This window comes from Gekko japonicus, unplaced genomic scaffold (genome assembly GCF_001447785.1).
Source record: "Gekko japonicus isolate JY-2015 unplaced genomic scaffold, Gekko_japonicus_V1.1 scaffold5458, whole genome shotgun sequence".
Lineage (NCBI taxonomy): Eukaryota > Metazoa > Chordata > Lepidosauria > Squamata > Gekkonidae > Gekko > Gekko japonicus.
In genome coordinates this window covers 1,407-17,936 of record NW_015159882.1, presented here as the reverse complement: position 1 = coordinate 17,936, position 16,530 = coordinate 1,407, and the positions used below count along the sequence as shown (strand labels likewise).

Here is a 16,530-nt window from a genome sequence, read left to right as displayed (position 1 = left end):
AGTTGCAATCCCAGGAGACCTCCAGCCACCACCTGGGGGTTGGCAACCCTGGGGTGGGAGGAAGTGGCACTATGGATAGACACGGGAGAAGACAAGTGCATGGACATGTGCTTGGGGGGCCACTGTAGGAGGGGCTTCTGGAGTTCTGGTCCCGCTGGTGGACCTCCTGATGGCACCTGGGTTTTGGCCACTGTGTGACACAGAGTGTTGGGCTGGATGGGCCACTGGCCTGATCCTGCATGGCTTCTATTCTGTTCTTATGTGAGACAGTTTTGCACGTTTCCCAAGCTGCCTGCACCCTAAATCAAGACACTAGTACCAAAGATGGCTGTTCACCATTATACCACTGTACCTTCCCTTGCCTGTACCTGAACAGGGAAGTCACTGACCGATTTCTCACTAGATCTGCGTCGCTGTTGCGCCGCCCTTTGCCCCGTTTCTATTAGTCAATTTCACACCCGAAGCCGCGAGGCCGCATTTTGACCCGCGACTTCGCCCGATTTCCTCCGCGGTTTCTTGATTCTTAAAAAACAGGATCATGAAACCGCGGGAGGAATCAGGCGAAGCCGTGGGCCAAAATGCCGCAGCGCGGCTTTGGGTGTGAAATTGACTAATAGAAATGGGGCAAAGGGCGGCGCAACAGCGATGCAGCTCTAGTGAGAAATCGGTCACTGTGAAATAAATCTAGGAAGGAACAATGGGTTTAAAGGTGATTGCACCTTCTATTTATTACCTAGGCGACACCCAAAACGCTGCCATGGCAGAGCAGTTTTTCACTGGTTCCATTGCCCACTTGGTAATGCGTGATTTAGGCTTCTGACCAGTTAAGAACTTTTCGTTTCTAAGCAACAGGAAGAAAAGTGAAGAACACCCCACCTCTCCCACGTTCTGGCCGAATTCCTTCTTTGGTGGTAAGAGCTTACGGAGCCCTGCCCCCACTCCATGATACATCCCTTTAAAGTTTTCAACCTCAGAACACAGTCTAATTAATTAACAGAGAGCCCGTACTTTGATCCTGCGTGGCGAGCTTCCTCAGGAGGGCATCGACAGCAGCAATGGCTGACTGGTTGTCCGAAGCGAACGAGAGGGCGTAACTGGAGATGGCAACAGGGTAGGGATCCAGAAATAGATCGTCCAGTGAGCGGGCCAGGAAGGAGGTGGCCCGAGCTAAGCTTCGTTTCTGAAAGACAAGTCAACAGAAATCGCTCTCTGGAGGGAGATCTCAATGGCATCTTCCTACCAGGTCTTGACTTGGAGGTCATGGGTATTGTCTGTGCTTTTAAATTGCCTGAAACGGCAAAACTCTCTCAGGTTCACTGTGCAGGAATCATATTATTTTGGTATCGTACCGGATTCACAGGCTCCCGCTCTTGTTTCTGGGCACAACTCACAAGGTGCCTATATTGACCAATAAAGCTCTAAATTGTCCGAGTCCAGGATATCTCAAAGATCCATAAAAATATACCCAATCACTAAGGTCATCTTCAAAGGCTCTGCTCCATGGGCTCCTACCATCAGGTGTTTTGACCCCACCCCCCAAAAATGGAGCCCTCTCATTGGTGGCACCCAGATTACAGAATTCTTGTCTTCAGATTGCGGAATTCTCATCCTAGGAACATCCTTCTGTCTTCTTTACTCAGAGTTTCAGAGGGTCTGCAGGAGCACTGTTAGAGTTGAGTCCAGTAGCATCTTGGAGAACAACAAGACTTCCGGCGTATGAGCTATCCAATGACGCTCGAAAGCTCATACTCCCCAAATCTTGTTGCTCTCTAAGGCAGGGGTGTCAAACATAAGGCCCAGGGGGCTAGAACCGGCCTATACAGGGCTCTTACCTGGCCCGTAAACAACTGGTATGTATGTAAATATAAGGTGCTCCCCCTTTTATGGTATCTCTTGGAAAAAACCTAGTCATGCATAAGATTAAATACATGTATTGGGGCTTTTGTGGGCTCCCCTGTAAATCAATTGCTTTCACCGCTAGGAATCAATTGCTTTTGTTTGTATTTTGAGTAAAAAATAATATTGTTACTTGGGTTTGCCTATGTCCTTTATAAAGTATACATCTCCGGTACCTGGCATGACGTTTTGGCACACAGGGCCCAACAAAGTGACATTTATGTCAGATCTGACCCTCATAACAAATGAGTTTGGCATCTCTCCTCTAAGGGTCTCAGATCTAGCTACTTTCACTCTCAACTTCAACGAAAGACCATTCTCCTTCAGAGAACTTTTTCAGGGCAACTGGCTTTTATTTTTGTTGTGTTCCCTTATTATGTCTTATTCTTATTTCTTGATCTGGCTGCTTGTCTGATTTTTTTCCTCCCTATTCTTTTTGTGTTTGATTTTTTTTTAATGTAACCTATTGCCTTGACGATCTTTTCAGACGAAAATGTAGCTTGCGAATGATTTAGATCATTAGATCATGCTGAAATTCAGCATTAAATTGTGCTGAAATTGAAGCCTACCACCTCAACGTGGCCTGGACCCAGGGCTATTTTTGGGCAGGAACGCACAGGAACGGAGTTCCGGCTGGCTCCCAAGTTGGCCACACCCAGCAGGAACTCATTAGCATAATAGGCCACACCCAACAGCAGGAACTCATTAGGATTGGCTACATTGGGGGTGTGTGGCCTAACATGCAAAGGAGTTCCTGCTACAAGAAAAGGCCCTGGGTTTTGACAACAAAGAAAGTCAACAGAATAAGAAGCAAAAGGTGGGTGTGGCTGGATGACCACACTTCTGGTAACATGGGGGTGCGGCCTAATGAGCTAATGAGCTGTGCTGTCAGGGGTGTAGCCCAATATGCTAATGAGTTCCTGCTGTTGGGTGTGGCCTATTATGCTAATGAGTTCCTGCTGGGCTTTTTCTACAAAAAGAGCCCTGCCTGGACCCATAAGATCTTAAGAGACCCAATGGCACCATTTTGAAAATAACGTATATAATGAAATAGTGCAACCTGTTTTGTGTGTTTTTCTTTTTAAATCTGTGCTATCTTAAATTGTTTTTAATTATTCCATAAATTCTATTTGTGTTTTAGAATCCTGCTATGATCTGCCCTGAGCCTGCTTGAATAAAATAAAAATAAGTCAAAAAAAATGAAAAGGAGGGAAAGATCAAGTAATCAGTTAGGCAAGGATTTATACAAATGGGTGGTGGACTGGCATTTCGGTGGGGGGGGGGTGGAGACAGGGAAGCCATCAAGAAAACACAGAACATTAAATCTGAGAATGTATAAAATATTTATATTAGTGAATGGATATGAAACGCATATGGGAAAATGGGCAAGCGTCATAAATATTGTCATTCTGTAGGTTCTTAATGAAATCCTACAGTGTAAACTTCAGTGCTGGATGACTGATATACAGTTTCCAATGTTCAGTCCACTGAACCAAGGCTAGAACAAAAACAATGCTGCTTTAATTGTCTCAGTGAGCCCACGAGGTCAATAGATCTCTGTGTGGCATATATCAAAGTCTGTCCAAAGTAGATGTAAGAAGTGTGGGAACTTTACCCACATTGTACTCTGATTTTTTCCCCACCCCACCTCTCACTTGTTAAGAATTCAGCACAATTAGACTTCTGTGGGGGCCACACTACCACAATGCCTAGAGTTGCCAACTCTCGCTTTGAAAATTTCTGGAGATTTCAGGGCAGTGCCTGAAGGGACGCAGTACTGTGGGGGTCCACTCTCTGAAGCAGCCATTTTCTCCAGGGGAACCGATCTCTGTACTGTGGAGATCAGTTGTCATCCCAGGAGAATTCCAGACCTACCTGGAAGGCTAGAAACACCAAATTCCCTTAACTTGTTTGGCATAGAATTTGGATTATCTGGATAAAAAGGTTTCCATAGAGTCGGCATGGAGTCGGCATAGCCCCGTCTCTGACCCGCTCTCTGCATACCACTTGACTCAGCTGCTCTTGCTTCTCTTCCTTCTTTGGATCGTCCTTCTTCAGCTCATAGACAACCAAGGCTTGCTTCAGCGCAATGGTGACAAAAGCCGCAAGGGAGATACGCTCGTGCACACCACCGACGCCACCCTTGGGAAGCAGAAAGAGAATTTCTTACTGAGGGAAGCTTTGTTGCTCTCCTAGAACACAGACTCAATGGTTGGCAGGGCTAAGAACCACTCTGTCGGGAATAAGGACCTTACTGTGTTTCTCCGAACTGGCATAAAACTACACAGGAGCCTAATCTGAATGTGGCAAGATACTTCAACTACAACCCCCCCCCCTTTAATATGTCTAGCAGACAAATTCAATGAGATAATCAAGCGACTAATACAGTATTTTAACCCTGTAATTCAGTAAACCATGCAGGATAGGAATAATTAACTTAATCATTGCCTTTGAGCATTTCATGTAAACCCAAATTAGTTGCCCATCAGATTCACCACTTGTGCCAGTTTGGTGTAGTGGCTAGGAGCGCAGACTCTAATCCGGGAGAACCGGGTTTGACTTCCCACTTCTCTATATGCAGCTGCTGGTGTGACCTTGGGTCAGTCACAAGTTCTCTCAGAGCTGTTCTCTCAAGGATAGTTCTCAGGAGAGCTCTCTCAGCCCCACCTACCTCACAGTTGTGGTGAGGGGAAGGGAAGGAGATTGTAAACTATTTTGAGACTCCTTCAAGTGGTGAAGGGCGGGGTATAAATCCAAGCTCTTCCTCATCTCTTCTTGTCTCCAAACTTCAATATTATGTAAAGGCTTTCTTTTTTAAAACAAATCATCAATTTAATCACACAAAACGTATCTTTTCCCTTCTCTAACCACTTTTTTTTAAAACATGGAAGAGAATTTTTCTTTTAGCATCTGACAGACATGACACCAGCAGTTGTTATGGCATCTAGGACCCATTCCTGAAGGGAAGATGGGATGCAGACAAAGCTGAACAGTAACAGTTCTGGTGTACAAGTGATTGTATTGTCTATACCTGCTGAAATGCTAGCTACTATTACTTTCCAATATTTCACCAAAGATTGGCAATATGCTTCAACTAAAAAAGTTTGCTTGGCATTGCTAAAGCCATTGTGTAATGTCCACTCTTCAGTTTCGAAAGGTAGCTTATTCTAGCAATGTAGCTAATTGTACCTACTGTACTTGCATGGTTGTTTCTGTTACCTATGAGGAGAAGAACTTAATAGACAGCCCTGTTGGATCAGACCAGGGGTCCCTCTAGTCCAGCATCCTGTCTCACACAGTGGCCAACCAGTTCCTCTGGAGGGCTAACAAGACGGAATAGAGGCCGAGGCCTTCCCCTGAGGTTGCCTCCTGGCTCTGGGATTCAGAGGTTTAGTGCCTCTGAATGTGGAGGTTCCCCTCGGCCACCATGGCTAGTAGCCACTGATAGACCTCTCCTCCAGGGATCTATCTAATTCCCTCTCTACAGTGGTGAGGGGAGAAAGCATACACTTCCGCTGCTCCCCCCTCACTATAAAACCCATACTCACACCCAACCTCTGCTTCTTTTCTGCAGAGAAGTGGCAGCTGGTGTTTCCAGATCCACGTTTACTGTCGAGCTCATAGATCAGCGCTCTGAAATTATCATTCGCTTCCCACTTTTTGCCAAAGGAAAGGAACTCCTGCAGTGCCCAGAGAAGCTGTTGATGGCTTTCTGGTTCCCATTTAGAGCACGATTCTATGACCACAGGCACCCGACTGCCAAGGCAGTGCATAGCATCAGCAAGTGCACCATGGAAAATGTGACCAGGAATGGTGGGCGATCATGAGAGCGGTACGAGAACTCACCTGCATGCCCCGGTCCCAGACAGGTTCCGGTTCCTCAAAGGAACCATCAGATTTTTGCTTCCTCAGCAGCCACTGTACTGACTCTCGGATCCCGGCCTCATCAACAGACTGATAACCGTGGGCCAGAGAAAAAATCTTGACCACAAAAGCTGTCAGCCTGAAAGTAGTTGGAGAAGAGGGGTGGTTGGCAGAGATGGGAATGCACACCCAGACCCTATAGTATTTATTTATTAAAACATTTATATCCCACCTTTCCTCCTGGCTCAAGGTAGCTTATGACGAAGGTTAAAATATCCCCAGCTAAAACCAAAGATAAAATATCATGCCCCAAGTCCTCCCCCCTTAAAAGACGCCTGCCATTCAAACCGCCACGAAAGCCCTGAAGAAGAAGAGTTGGGCTTTATACCCCGCTTTCTCTTTCCAACGGAGTCTCAAAGCGACTTACAATCTCCTTCCTTTCCTCTCCCCACAACAGGCACCCTGAAAGGTGGGGAGGTGTGAGAGAACTGGGACTGGCCAAAGTCACCCACAGCAGGCTTCATGTGGAGGAGGAGTGAGGAACCAAACCCAGTTCTCCGGATTACAGTCTGCTGCTCTTATCGGCTACACCACACTGGCTCCAGGCCCGTAGCTACAGTGGGGCATTTGGGGGCTCTGCCCCCTCAAATGTGAGGCACGCCCCACAACAGCTGCTGCCCCTCTCCCCCTCCCTTACTCCCCTTCCCGTGACATTAAGAGGGCCTTCCGGCTGATCAACGGGAGCACAATGGCCTGCCGATCAGCTGGAGGGCTCTTTAAATCTTGCAGGAAAGCAGGGAGAGGGGAAACCACATGCCTTCCCTTGGTTTTGCCGCTTGGAGTTCAGGCGCGGAACCCTTTACGTTTAAAGGGAACCCTTTAAATGTTTTTTTCCAAGCGGGGGCTGCCTGTGCCCCTCCCCCTCCCCTGCCGCCCCACAAAATTTCCCCATGCCCCACCAACCCAAAATGTCTGGCTACAGGGCTGACTGGCTCCCTGGCAAAACAGGAAGGCCTTGGCTGTCCATCCTGAAGATCTCCAAGGAGGGAGGCTGCCCCCCACCTCTTCAGGGAGCCCATCTTCCCACAGAACTGGAGCCAAGACAGAAAAGGCCTCTGGGCTCTGGTCGATGTCAGGCAGGCCACCCTCAGTGGTGTGGGGTAGCCAGCAGATGGCTGCCTAAAGACCGATTTGTTACCTCTTGTCACCGAGCTCAGTGCTGCTCCATTGTCTCACACAACCCTCTCAGGCCACAAGTTAGAGTGAGAGGAAGTGACCCGCCAAAGCCACCTAGTCAATGTTATGGGTGGGCGCAGGGCTTTTTTTGGTAGAAAAAGCCCAGCAGGAACTCATTAGCATAATAGGCCACACCCAACAGCAGAAACCCATTAGCATATTAGATCACACCCCCTGACAGCACAGCTCATTAGCATATTAGGTCACACCCCATATGTTACCAGAAGTGTGGTCATCCGATCACACCCACCTTTTGCTTCTTATTCTGATTACTTTGTTGTCAAAACCCAGGGCTTTTTTGGTAGCAGGAACTCCTTTGCAAGTTAGGCCACACACCTCTAATGTAGCCAATCCTAACGAGTGTCTACTGTTAGGTGTGGCCTATTATGCTAATGAGTTCCTGCTGGGCGTGGCCAACTCGGGAGCCAGGCAGAACTCCGTTCCTGTGTGTTCCTGCCCAAAAATAGCCCTGGGTGGCCGGGAATTTGAACCAGGGCCTGCCAGCAAACCCTACACTCTGGCCACTCTAGCAATCATGCCACGAAACACGGGATACTGGTCTCAGCCGGTGGAACCCAGTGGCTTCAGGGTTGAGATGGATCCTGAGGACTGCGCCTTCTTGAAAAGCATCTGCTCGGCTCACTCAAAACTCACTATGGAAACTGGCTCATCCTTAGTAGCTCTGGGTCTTACCAAGTACTGCTGGGTACAAAGAGAAAAATCCCGTACGATCCATCCGTTTTCCGGAAATCGAGCATTCGCTCGTAGCCTGTGGAATGAGAGACAACAGAGCACCTGGAACCAGGTATTTTGAAAGACATAACCATGTTCCTTTGCTCCCTTTTGATTGGAACGTGAAAAGAATTCCAAAGGTGCCCCCAGGCTCAAAAGGGTTGGGGACCCCAGTTCTAAAGGATTCCCATTTATCTACTGAGCAGCCTGCCCACTACGGTTTTACATGTGCACCACTTCATGTACCCTCCTTGCAGACCCCAGCATGCATCACAGTCACCTATGCGCAGGTTTGCCAGAGCTTTTTGCTTGCTCTCCTGTTTTAGCTTGATCCACAGCTCGGTCTTGTCCAGGTAGTGCATGGCGTAGATCGCAGGGGCCAGCAGTACCATGGTTTGTTCCCCACACCCATCTGGAACGCGCAGCATTTTCGACAGGCCCTCTGGTGACAGAGAATTCTCCAGGGTGTCAGTTGGCACCGATCCTGCACCCGAGATGAACAGATCAGCCGATTACATGTAGGGGGGGAAAGAACCATGAACAGGTTATTACGTACAGGAATATGCTGGGAAGGACACCATCCACTATACAGCATGAGACCCTTCTCCAGGTATTGTATATCTGGATTTCAAAAGTGTGGCTTAGATTCTGCCTAGATTTCCACAGGTACAAAGGGGTGTGTGATTTTTCCCGAAACTCCACCCCCTGCAGGAGACCACCAATCCCCGCCACTAAGCTATTTCTCATTGAGAACCTATTTCATTGGTAAATGGAATACTAGAGAAGTAGCCATTGGTTCCAGATTCAAAGCATTTCTGAAGAAGAAAAGTTTCTCTGAAACAGGAGCTTTATCCAGAACCCTGTTGCCATTGCCACTGAAGAATCTATGGGAACTTTGCAGCGGACACTGCCATTTTATCTCCTCGTAGAGACATTGTTTAAGAAAAAGTTCGTTTGGACACAGCAGAGTTCTCACTTTGTTGATGTCTAACTGCTGTGCTACTAATGAACCTTCTTTCCAACAAAAAACCCATTTTTGTTTATTGCTCCCAAGTCTGAAAGAACCTTTGCCATTTGGTAAGAACCTCTGGCAAAACACCTTCTGTGAGCTACTTTTCCTTCTTCTGTGGTACTGCATACCCATGAGTCACTCATAAAGATGCAGGACTGGAGCCCTAGCATGAGGAGAAGATGATGCAGGAACATTTTCTCAGGACCTTTTGAGAGGACTGCAGGACTTCTTGTATCACAGAAGTAAAGAAACAAACTCTAGCCTCCTTACGGAACAATACATTACCAGGATTCCTTAGACAGGGGGATTTCAGTTAATTTAACGATAGCGCAACTAGACCCATACAATCGCCTTCGTCTGAAAACACCCTTTAAAAGTTAGCAGCCAAGGAATTACACACAAAGCACACTTTGGTTTCAAGAACCCCGCGTTAACTCTCCTACCTGTCAAACGAACATTTATCTTGAAGTCCCCGTCGGGAATGGCGTTGGGGGGCACGTCTCCTGAAATCACCTCAGTTCTAGAGAGGCCATCTGTCCCAAGAAAATGGGAAAGGATGAAAGATTAGCTCCTTTCTACCCCAACTAGGGTTGCCAACTCCAGGTTGGAATCTTCAGGGCTTTGAAGAAGAAAAGTTTCTCTGAAACAGGAACTTTATCCAGAACCCTGTTGCCGTTGCCACTGAAGAATCCATGGGAACTTTGCAGCAGACACTTTTCTTCGGACGCAAGACGTTTCCATTAGTGAGTGTACAAGAATTTGCAATTGTTTTTTCTTTATGTTATGGTTCATGGATATTGCTGTGTAACTGAACATTTACAAGGACTTTGGAGCTTTGATGCTCAGCATTCTTTGAGTAAATATAACAGTCTTTGTGGAAGTGTGGTGTCTATAAATATTTGGACACATTGAGGAATTTCAGACAGGCGATATATTCCGGAAGAGGAACGGTTCCCAAACGGTTTCTGGTCTGTCATTTCAGACAGAACCGTTTGAGAACCGGTTCCCTTCTGGAATATATTTGTCATTTCATACACAATCGCTTCTGTCCCATTTAGGAAATGGGGCTGAAGCGTTTTACTTGTCAACTGCTTCCAAGTACTCCTCAGTCTCCTCTCCCAGTTCCGATGCGCTTCTTCCCGCCGTTTTTCGCTCGCGCGGGCGATCTCCGGCTTTTTAACGTTTGCTTTATAGCGTTATAGCGCTATAACGCTATAGCGTTATAGCGCTATAACGGAATAGCATTATATCAATCCCATTGGAATGCACGGAGTGTTTTGTTATACTGCTTTAGCGCTCTAAAGCGAATGTTCAAAAAAAAAAAAGCCAGAGATTGCCTGCACGGGCGAAAAACAGCGAGGGGAAAGCTGGAAAAAGCGGTGCAGTCTGAAATGGCAAACCGCTTCAGATCCAGCTCTTTACTGGAAGGGGAAAGCCATGTGTGAAATGGCAGCCCGGTTCACTTCAAAATGGATCATTACCGGCTTGAAACTGGGTGAAACTGGGTAATGTGAAATTCCCCATTATCTCTCACGATTTCTTGTACATGTTATTGTTTCCACCATGTTCCCAATTATATCAGCTGATGTTATCTCCTGACAAGTAGTGGGGGTAGAGGAAAACTTAACAGGAGCAAAGAGAAGCATAGGCCAGTGGTGCTGGCAAAATAACGTCACTTCCAGTGCACACAGGAAGTGACATCATCATATCACGAGCAACATGGAGACACTCTGCTATATGGGCAAAACCTTTATGGTAAAAGTTGGAAGTTGGAAGTTATGTCATGGCATTGCTGGCAACACAAGCCTAGGCCTTCTTTTGCTGCTAGTCAGTTCCCTGCTGGTCCCGCTCCTGGTGGGGCTTGGCAACCTTACTCCCAGGGTTAGCACTGGCTGATTAGGAATACATGTGCAAGACCTCCTGTAATATATAAACCCAAGAGAGAGGCCAGAGAAGAGGGCCAGAGTAGAGAAAACATAAGAGCCAAGCCAGAAAAAGAAGCAAGAGAGCTATTTGCTATCACCCACCAGGCCATGTAACCACCTGGTTTTTCCTTTTGTTCATCGGCTTTTTTATAAGCACAGTTCTCACTTTGTTTTAAAAAAAAGTTATTGCTTTTCCACTACACATACTACAAGGAAAGGGGAAAAGGGGCTAAGTCTAAAATATAAAGCTAAAACAAGGATCAACTTTCATAATTATATAAGTAGCTTATTGTATTTCCCAACCTTAAAGTAAATTAAAATATATAAGAGGAATATAACTGTTTAAGATTAATATAGAGTCAAACCAACGCAAGCATATTTAGCCAAAATAGATGTAAGCCACTTTCTCATATAACAAACGGATAAAAGACTTTCAGAGTTAAACTACATACTATTTTGCATATTTCTTGTTTTTCTTGAGTTTGCTCTTGTCATAGGTCAGTCTAACTTCACCAGACAGTTTATTTTTCTTGATGAAATCTGAGTACGTTCGATAAACCATATCCATATTGCTTTGTATCAGTTCCGCTTTCAAATCTGTCACTGGTGCCAATGCTTCACTTAATATCTCTTTTAAGTTCTCCCCTTTTTGTTCTGGGATACCCTAGAACCTCAAGACACATAATAATTTTTCTATTTGAAGTTGTAATAGCTACTCCTTGTCGGAAATCCGCTCTTTTTCTACCTCCTCCAGTCTCTGGTTTATCAAATTCATCTTAGCTTCAACTTGTACAACCGTTTTATGAGTTTCTTCTATCTTGGTGGTTGTTTCTTCCAGCTGATTCTGACGATCATCAAAATTACTGTTGAGATTAGTCATCTGGTCCAGCAGAGAGCGCAAAGCTGTAGTTAACATGTTTGGGAAATCAATAGGCACTTCCGGCTTGTGTCTCGATGACTGTGAACTGGCAATTCCTGGAGAAGAAGTATTTTTCGGTGCCATTTTATCTCCTCGTAGAGACATTGTTTACATAAGAAAAAGTTCGTTTGGACACAGCAGAGTTCTCACTTTGTTGATGTCTAACTGCTGTGCTACTAATGAACCTTCTTTCCAACAAAAAACCCATTTTTGTTTATTGCTCCCAAGTCTGAAAGAACCTTTGCCATTTGGTAAGAACCTCTGGCAAAACACCTTCTGTGAGCTACTTTTCCTTCTTCTGTGGTACTGCATACCCATGAGTCACTCATAAAGATGCAGGACTGGAGCCCTAGCATGAGGAGAAGATGATGCAGGAACATTTTCTCAGGACCTTTTGAGAGGACTGCAGGACTTCTTGTATCACAGAAGTAAAGAAACAAACTCTAGCCTCCTTACGGAACAATACATTACCAGGATTCCTTAGACAGGGGGATTTCAGTTAATTTAACGATAGCGCAACTAGACCCATACAATCGCCTTCGTCTGAAAACACCCTTTAAAAGTTAGCAGCCAAGGAATTACACACAAAGCACACTTTGGTTTCAAGAACCCCGCGTTAACTCTCCTACCTGTCAAACGAACATTTATCTTGAAGTCCCCGTCGGGAATGGCGTTGGGGGGCACGTCTCCTGAAATCACCTCAGTTCTAGAGAGGCCATCTGTCCCAAGAAAATGGGAAAGGATGAAAGATTAGCTCCTTTCTACCCCAACTAGGGTTGCCAACTCCAGGTTGGAAAGTTCCTGGAGAATTGGGGGGGTGGAGCCTTGGGAAAGCAGGGCTTAGTGAACAGAGGAGGTTTATACAGTAGGGTATAATGGGAAAGAATCCAACCTCCAAAGGTGCCATTTTCTTCAGGGGAATTGATCTTACTTGTCTGGAGATCAGTTGTAATCCCAGGAGATCCCCAGGCCCCACCTGGACACTGCCAACCCTGACTCAAATCCAACAGGCCCTGAACCCTTTCTTAGGAAGCTTAGATTTCTCACTTCCCTGGCCTGCCCTAGCATAGAGTACCACATACCATTCCCTACTCTGGGAAAGTCCAGTATTCTAGGGCACAATCCTTCAGAAACTTCTGGAAGTTCTTGAAAAAGCTGTTATCTCCTGCCGCTCCTGACCATTCTCTATGGGGCCTGCCCATAATACGTTGTTGATGGAACAGGTCAGAGGCCTCTGGCCACCCTCTAGGATTGCCAAATCCAGATTAGGGAATTCCTGGAATTCCCTAGAGGGTGGCCAGAGGTCTCTGACCTGTTCCATCATCAACGTATTATGGGCAGGCCCCACAGAGAATGGTCAGGAGTGGCAGGAGATAACAGCTTTTTCAAGAACTTCCAGAAGTTTCTGGTTTGGGGAGGGGAGGGAACCTCAGTGGGGTATAATGCACCCTCCAAAGCAGCCATTTTCTCCAGGGGAAATGATCTCCCTAGTCTGGAGATCAGTTGAAATTCAAGGAGATCTTCAGATCTCACCTGGAAGTTGGCAACGCCACCCATTACCTGTGAACCTCTAGATCAGAGCAAAAGACGTGTGGGGATGCGCTGATCCCCCCTTCCTCTGGGGCACTTTATTTAATTATTGTATTTACTTACTTTATTTATATCTTGCCTTTCTCCCCAGTGGGGACCCAAAGCAACTCACATCATTCTCTCTTTCTTCATTTTATCCTCACAACAGCCCTGTGAGGTAGGTTAGGTTGACTTGCAGAGGAAATAGAACACCTCTCCTTTAACATCAGGTCCATTAGCTCAGTCGGAGAAGGTATGAAGAGAACTCCTCAGCCGGCTCTGGATTATGACAATCCTGGGCATATTTCAACAGTACAGTTCCTCCCACTAGTCTTATTTTATTTTCACTTCTAAGTCTTAAAATGCTCATTATTTGCCTTAACCATAAGGGACAGGATGGAACAGAACCATTTTTAAAATTTTAAAACCCAGAATATGGGAAGTTTGAACCATATCACACAACCCACCGTCAGGAACTGAATTCAGCTCTGCTGTTTTCCCTACCTGGGTTATCCAGAGGGATGGTGAACTCCTCCACTTGAATGGCACCTTCTCTCTGTGAACGGGATAAAAGATGGAGTGGGTACGGGGGGGGGCAGTTTGTTCACTAGGGCCAACAGACCGTACAAACATAAGAAGAGTCCTACGGGATCAAACCAATAGTCCATCAAGTCCAACATCCTGTCTCACATGGCCAACAATGGGGCATAGAGGGCTGAGGCCTTCCCTTGCTGTTGCCTCCTGGCTCTGAGATTCAGAGGATTAGTGCCTCTGAATGTGGAGGATCCCCTCAGCCACCATGGCGAGTAGCCCCTGATAGACCATGAATCTATCTAATCCCCTTTTAAAGCTATTTATTCCTGTGGCCATCATCACTACATCCTCTGGCAGCGAATGCCACATCTTAAGCACTCTTTGTGTAAAGTAGCATTTCCTTTTGTCCAGCCTGAACCCACTGCCCATCAGCTTCATTGGATGCTCTTGAGTTCTAGCCAGTGGACAGCCAGTGAAGCATGAGGGATGATGGGAGGGACTTGGATGTCTTGGAATCCCCACTCAGCCATGAAACTGCTTGGGTGACCCTGAGGACAATGATCAGGTCAGCCTCAAGGATCAGCACTGGCAGTCTCTGGGGCCTCAAGAGGGTCCCACTGCTACTGCCCCAGATGCGCTGCCCCAGCACCACCTGCCATTTCTCTTGAGGTTGGGCAGGCGGTTCAACCCCTCCGCCGTTGCCACCACTCAAAGAGACTGGGCCCTCCTTTCTGACTTGATGGACACACGGAAGTAGGTAGCTCCCCCTTTTCTTCCCCCCCGGCAAACAGCAGAGGAAGGAACAGCAGCATATGTCCCAAAGGAGGCCCCAATCCTAACGTCGCTCCAACTGCTGTTGCTGCTTGCTCACTTGGGCAAACAGACAAAACAGCAGCAGTGATGCCCCAGAGCTGCCCACGTGCACTCTGACTGAAGCTCTTTCTGAGGGAAGAGAGCAGGGGTCATTTCGTAGAAAAAGAGGTGCAGGAGCTCATTAGCATAACTCATTAGCATAACTTATTTGCATATGCCACACCCCCTGACATCACTGGAAGTGTGTCAGAAGGCAACACCCACTGCTCAGACTCCACTGGACTGTTTTGGATTGCTAGCTATTGGGGAGGGGGACGTGCAGATCTGTCCTCGCAGAGGAGGGAGAGCTTGTACCTGAATAAAACTTGGTCTTAAAGGTGCCACTGGACTGTTTTGGACAGGGGAGCCGGGGGGGGGGCTCTGAAACTTACCTGGCTGCTTCTTGCTCTGACTGAGGGCTGCTGGGAGCAGGGGGTGGGGCTTGTTGCATGTGCCCACCCCCTGGGCTCTTTACTGCCGGAGCTCCGCTCCTGTGCGCTCCTGCAGGAAATGACCCCTGGAAGAGAGTACAAGGTACTCTCCTTGTAGTAGCAGCAGCAGCAGCAGTTTCCCAGAATTAGTAGTAGTCTCCCAGAATTAGGTTTTACTACTACTACTACTAGTATACTACTACTAGTAGTAGTAGCACCAGTAGTGGTGGTGGTGGTAGTAAAACCTAATTCTGGGAGACTAGAAGTTGGCAAACATTGCCATGTACATTTATGAAATGTGCAAGTATAGTGGCCAAATGTGATGCTCCCTGATGATCCTGAGCTGCAGTTCAGAATCTAGTGAGGAAGCAGACATCTGGAAATATCCTCTATGACAAAAAACCTCTTACCTCAACTCGTAGGGTCTTGGTAACTCTGTCCCCAGCCCCCCATCCTCCGTGGGCAACAACAGTGATGGGGATGTTGCTTGTTCCCATAGGGACCAAAATGAAGGGAATGGGTACCGCCGAATTCGCTGGAACTGACACTTTCTTCCTCTGGGCTGGGCCCACGATTGCTGGAGAACAGATGCCCTCAGTGGGCGCTAGATATACCGAGGCCTAAACAGGGAGTGGAAAGTGAGAGAGAGAGAAGGTGTGCAGTAAGGTTTGGTTTATTCATTATTTTGATATTTTAACTTAGAGCTGCAACCAATGCTCCCTCTAAGCTGTGGAGTCTTGAGAGCAAAAATTCTACTTTGTGAGCTTCTGGTATTCAAGTTGTGAGTGGGCGATTTGGCTACTACATACATTAGCTTGCTCTGGAGCTGTCCTTCCTGAGCGAAGACAAAAATCTGTGAGCTGGAGGCTAAATAACTGTGAGCCAGCTCACACTAACTCAGCTTAGAGGGAACATTGGCTGCAACCTTCCATTGATTTAACCTTAGCTGTCAGTTTTAACCAGTGAGAGCAAAGCAGGAAGTAAGGCTGCCAGCCAATGCCTGGCACCCAGAGGGAAATGCAGGGGCGCTGGCATTGCACACATTTTGATGTCACTTCTGTATAAAACCAGAAGTGATGTCATGTCACTCTAGGAATTGCCAGAAACTGTATGGTTAAAACTGTCATGACGAGAGACCTAGCAAACCTGCCGCAGACTGAGGTCATTTCATACATTAAAAACTCCCTTCCTGTAGAAAAGTGCTCCAAGTCTAGCCTACCACTCTCTGTCAGAAGCCAGTGTTCAATATCATTATTGCTACTGTTACTATGATCGTTCAAACGTGAGCCACTCTGTTAACTGGGATTAGTTTGTGTCTGACAAGCTAGGGTCTCCAACCATGGTTTGAAGTAGGTTTATTATCCAGAGTTTGCCCTCACATATGAATGTGGACATCCTGATTTAATCCTAGCTTGTTCCCAAGCACCAGGGAACAAGGGCGAAGCTGAGAAAACCAGCATTTGTTGAGGCAAACCCAGAACTGTAATGATCCTCTGTGACTTTCACAAACTAACCATGATTTTTGAGTTCCATCCAAAACACTGGCGAGCTGAACACACT

At 46.7% G+C, this 16,530-nt stretch overlaps 1 protein-coding gene across 1 annotated transcript in view; it reads right to left on the bottom strand.

The window, feature by feature from the left end:
• Positions 1-15,590, bottom strand: part of LOC107107890 (complement C4-like) — a gene marked incomplete at its 5' end in the record, with an annotated part of 40,203 nt that extends 24,613 nt beyond the window's left edge. Inside the window, 9 exons of the mRNA XM_015408256.1 lie at positions 1,009-1,180; positions 3,901-4,038; positions 5,743-5,899; positions 7,690-7,765; positions 8,009-8,212; positions 9,184-9,273; positions 12,214-12,303; positions 13,658-13,709; positions 15,381-15,590. Coding sequence (XP_015263742.1) covers positions 1,009-1,180; positions 3,901-4,038; positions 5,743-5,899; positions 7,690-7,765; positions 8,009-8,212; positions 9,184-9,273; positions 12,214-12,303; positions 13,658-13,709; positions 15,381-15,590 — 1,189 coding nt within the window. The remainder of the gene's footprint in view (positions 1-1,008; positions 1,181-3,900; positions 4,039-5,742; positions 5,900-7,689; positions 7,766-8,008; positions 8,213-9,183; positions 9,274-12,213; positions 12,304-13,657; positions 13,710-15,380) is intronic.
• Between the last annotated feature and the right edge of the window lie 940 nt (positions 15,591-16,530).